Source organism: Pteropus alecto, unplaced genomic scaffold (assembly GCF_000325575.1).
Source record: "Pteropus alecto unplaced genomic scaffold, ASM32557v1 scaffold7, whole genome shotgun sequence".
Taxonomy (NCBI): domain Eukaryota; kingdom Metazoa; phylum Chordata; class Mammalia; order Chiroptera; family Pteropodidae; genus Pteropus; species Pteropus alecto.
Genome location: NW_006494614.1, coordinates 33,397,793 through 33,402,300, shown reverse-complemented (window position 1 = coordinate 33,402,300; position 4,508 = coordinate 33,397,793). Strand labels below are relative to the sequence as shown.

Below are 4,508 nucleotides of genomic sequence, written 5' to 3'. Positions count from 1 at the left end.
GAAAGAAAGAAAGAAAGAAAGAAAGAAAGAAAGAAAGAAAGAAAGAAAGAAAGAAAGAAAGAAAGAAAGAAAGAAAGAAAGAAAGAAAGAAAGAAAGAAAAAAGGAAAAGAGAAGTATTCACAGTATATAAAATGCCCAATGGCTTCCAGAATGAAAATTTTAAAGGAACCATAAAACTCTCAACTTCCACACAGCCAAAGATTCTGATAGTGTGTGTAAATTAGTTTAGATTGGCATGGGACTGGCACCCCTTTTTATTTTTGGCTTACTTAAAGCATGACCCACGGCCCTTATTTCTATTTTTCCTTTTCTTCACCTTAGCTCTTCTCTCGAAACTCTTGTCTTTTTCTCTGACTTCCCCAATGATTTCTGCTCTTCCGTTTTCTCTTTTCTTTTTCCTCTCTTCTGTTATTCTCCCTCAATATCAATTCAAATTAAATTTCTCTTTGATGCTCATATAATCAATAAAAAGGATCTAAAGATCATTCATTACTCAAGTGGGGTTATCATCATTTATTGATGGAGTTTCTAAAGCTCTTTTTGGTAAGAGTGATTTTTTCTGTCCCCTTTGAGGTGGGGCTGAGGTAAGGTGAGCAGTGTTAGGGGAGAAGTCCCTAAAGGGAAAAGAGGAAAACAAAGGAGGTCAAGAGTCCTTGTTCTAGAGGAGATGATATTCAAATAGGAAAAAGAAAGTCTACATCTGCATAAAAACAAACAATTCTACTTGTGAAAATCTATGGAAAAATCAGTGGAGAGGGAATTCAGAGTTAAGGAAAGATCCACACGGGGCTACCCCTTCAGAGGAGGATTTACAGGGAGATCAGACAGCAGTTGGGCTCTAATTTTTTTTTTTTTTTTTTTTATGCCTACAGCATCTGGTCTTCCTAGGTGGTCTCCCATCCAAGTACTAACCAGGCCCAACCTTGCTTAGCTTCCGAGGTGTCGGAGCCAGCCGACGAAGTAATTGAGGGTACCTGAAAGGGGGAGCATGGACTGAGGAAAAGAAAGAAGACAGACAGAATTGCAGGAGGGATCACAGAATCAAGCTGTGTCTGTGTCTCCGAGTTTATTTAGAACACACTATTTATAACATTACAATAAGAAAGACAGTAGTCAAGAACCAAGGTTAGCCAGATTACTATATCTAGTAGAACAATGAGGTTCTCACAACTCAGAACTCTCTGCTAAACTGTTGCAAGGAATGTGCAGTGACTGCTATGTGAACAGTTACCTCCCAGTTTTTCCCAGCGCTTTACAATCTCAACTTCTTACATTGTTGCCAAGTACACAAATATCCTTGTTCCTTGTTATACGATTTCACATGTCCATAAATGACTCCCCACACGAGGTCAGATGGGATTGGGCTTGTTCAGGGTGGCATGGCCGTAGACTGGGCCTAGGGTTCTAGTTGGCAGCCATGGATAGAACATGACTGAGGTACTAAGGCAGAATTGGAAAGACCCCAGGAAATCAGTTGGTCTCAATGGAGAGAATGATTAGAATGATTCAGATGTGGGTCCCCTCTCTCTCCTTTGTCTTGTGATCAACCAAGATCTTTCCAGGTCCCATAAAGCTTCCAAAACACCTTCCTAGGCTTCCACCCTCACACCCCTTCTTAAATGGAGGACTATGATCTGTCCTTCACCTCTTACAAAGGAAGACAGTGGAAAGAGAAAGAGTGGGTGCAACTTGAAGGAACCATCATGAATTTTGAAGAAGGAACCATCATGAATTTTGAAGAAGGAAGAGGACTACCACTTCAGTCTCACCCAAATCACCCTCCTTCCTTTCCAACCAAGGAACCTAGCTCCACTCCAGCTGCAGCCAGCAGCCAGCGGATTGACTCCATCCTGCCCCTGCCACGAAAGTAGTAAAGCTTGGGTTTGGCTACCATGACTTCTGGCTCAGGGTTTTCTGAAGAGCAAAATAAAAAAAATATGTTTAAAGAATAAACTAACACACACTATGTGGTATGTCTCTGTTCATAACAATTCTAAAACAGACAAAATGAAACTATTTCTTAGGGACGCATACACAGGAGGCAAAACTATGAAGAAAAGCAAGGAAATAATTATCACAGGAGCAAGATGATCATTACCTCTAGTGAGGAGGATGGAGATTGTGATTGGGGGGTGAGTGGGGGATTCTGGAGTGCTAATAATGTTCTATTTCTTAAACAGAATCGGTAATTAACCTTTATAATTAATTTTTAAATTGCGAATGTTTTTGCACTCTCATATGTATGTTCTATCTCACAATTTAAGAAAAAGGTAAGAAGGAGCAATACATATCAAGGTGTCAAGGTATTCTGTAGATTTGAGAGACTGCTTCTGGTATTTTGAGGAAGGAACCAGGAGTTAATATGATATCTTCATGAATGATCTTTGCAAAAGAAAATCTTTTCTAACAGTAGCAAGGAGCTGGGCCTCTTTGGACTGAAATGTTCGGTGGGAACTGGGGACTCTTTCATTTCTGTCACAGGACTTTCCTGAGTACTAGGACAAGCTCAGATGAAGACATAGACAAGACCAGGATTCTGGTCCTACCTGGCCACCAGGGAGCTGGGTAAGCTTAGGCCCAATTCACTAAACCTGTCTGCCTTCATGTACTTATCTACAATTGGGAAGAATTACACCTAGGTGACCTGCCTCCTTTTAAAGGAGAATATAGTGATAATGCAAGCACATCTGATAGCACTTTCTACCTCATTGTTGCAAGAGCCACAGTGACTATTATGTTAGTGACTCTGCTGGCACATCAGGAAGCATCACGGCGAAAAACGGGATGGGGAAGCTGACCTCAGCTTCCAAAGGCAGCACTTACAGTCGTCTTCACTATTGTATGTTATTCCATCTCTCTCAGCCTCAGTCTCCTAATCCTTAAAATGAGGGTGGTGGTTGTATTACCCAACTCAGAGGGTCATGTGAGGACTGAGGATTGAATAAAGTAATAGGTAAAATGCATACCACAATCTCTGAGCCATATCAAGCAGAGTCCTCCACACTTCTTTAAATGAATTACAAGTGGATTTTGTGTTTCTTAGAGTTTCTGAAGCTAAGATGAGCTTGTCTAATAGCTTTATATGGGATTTATAAGTGTTTGTTGCAAATGCAATTGATATTTGAAAAGAAAGCTAAAATATTTGTCAGTTTGACTCCATGTTGCAATCCAAGATATTGAAAAAGTAAAATCTGGCGTGACTTTCACCTTCACTTTGTAGTTATGAGCATAACGAGCATTTTTGTGGTTCGTGGCTGTACGAAAGTGTATTTTGGAATCTTACGTAATTGGCTTTGTGCCCACTGTTTTCCCCATTCTCAAGGCATGTGGGAGACTGAAGAATGAAACTTTGGAATCCAGAGCTGGATTACAAGGGATAAGATCACTCCTCTCTCCGCCATCACCTCCAAGCCTTCCCTGGAGCCTGAGAGAGCCCTAAAAGCCACATATTAGAACAAAGGAGACCCCACCTCAGATAATAGGCCTGTATCTGGCAACCCTCCCTTTCTAGATCAAGAGAAGGAAACTTTTTCCTCTGGTTGTTAATAACCAGCAACCACTTGGAAAAATCCCAACAAATGTTTGTGTGCACCATAAATAGCTGGCTCTGGCCAACCAGACATTCCTCATCTCTCAGACTCAGCTGGCTCTGTGGCCTTTAAATTAGGTTCTCAGATGGATGATGGAGAACTGAACTGGAGGTTGTTAAACAAGGCTCAGCAGTCCCCACCCCAACCCCTCCTCCAAGGGCTGAGCACAGAGAAGGGGCCCTATACCTCTTACAAGCTGATAGCCCAAGAACCAGCTGCTCTCCCTGGATTCTTCACTGCAAAACACCAACAAAGAGGGAAACTTCTGGAAGGCAGGGGTTGTGGCATAGTTCTTCCATCTCCTATAGAACCAACCTGGTGTTATCCCAGACACGTGGCAGCTATTACCTCAGTGTGCCACTTTGAGGTATGTACCAGTTTCTTAACTTATTAAATTTCTGTGTTTGATCTTTCATTCTTTCTTTCAATATCAAACATTTATTGAGTTCCTACTATGGATATAGTATTAGATTAGGCACTCCAGGCATACAAAGAAAACTAAGATGTGGTTCCTGCCATCAAAAACCTCACAAACCTTATATCTAGTGATGGAAACATCCAGACTACTAAGAGGTGAGTCAGAATGAAATAAGTGTTTAATGAAAGTACAATACGGTCTTACGGGAATTGAACAGAGCCTTACGGATGGGTACATATAAATATGTTTGTTTTTCCGAGCCCCACTCCTCCATGCTCCATGGAATTATAGTTAAGGACATAAACTAAGTCCTTTAGTTTTTTTTCCTTGACTTCTAATAAATTTCCACAAAGATTAGGATAAACTTCTGCTTGGTAATACAGAAGACCAAGTTTATTTATGCTTCAGATGGTAAATTCAATTATTCTCATTGTTTTTTTTTTTTTTTTTGTTTGTTTGTTTGTTTGTTTTTAAGTAAATTGTCAAAGCTGAAAAGCAA

The 4,508-nt window shown here is 40.6% G+C and overlaps 1 protein-coding gene across 1 annotated transcript in view; it reads right to left on the bottom strand.

The window, feature by feature from the left end:
• LOC102891589 (glutathione S-transferase A4) overlaps positions 1-4,283 on the bottom strand; it is a 10,402-nt gene extending 6,119 nt beyond the window's left edge. The window contains exons 1-2 of the mRNA XM_025042833.1: positions 4,214-4,283; positions 1,780-1,915 (exon numbers count right to left, since the gene is read on the bottom strand). Of these exons, the coding sequence (XP_024898601.1) occupies positions 1,780-1,915; positions 4,214-4,283 (206 nt within the window). The remainder of the gene's footprint in view (positions 1-1,779; positions 1,916-4,213) is intronic.
• Positions 4,284-4,508: the final 225 nt, after the last annotated feature.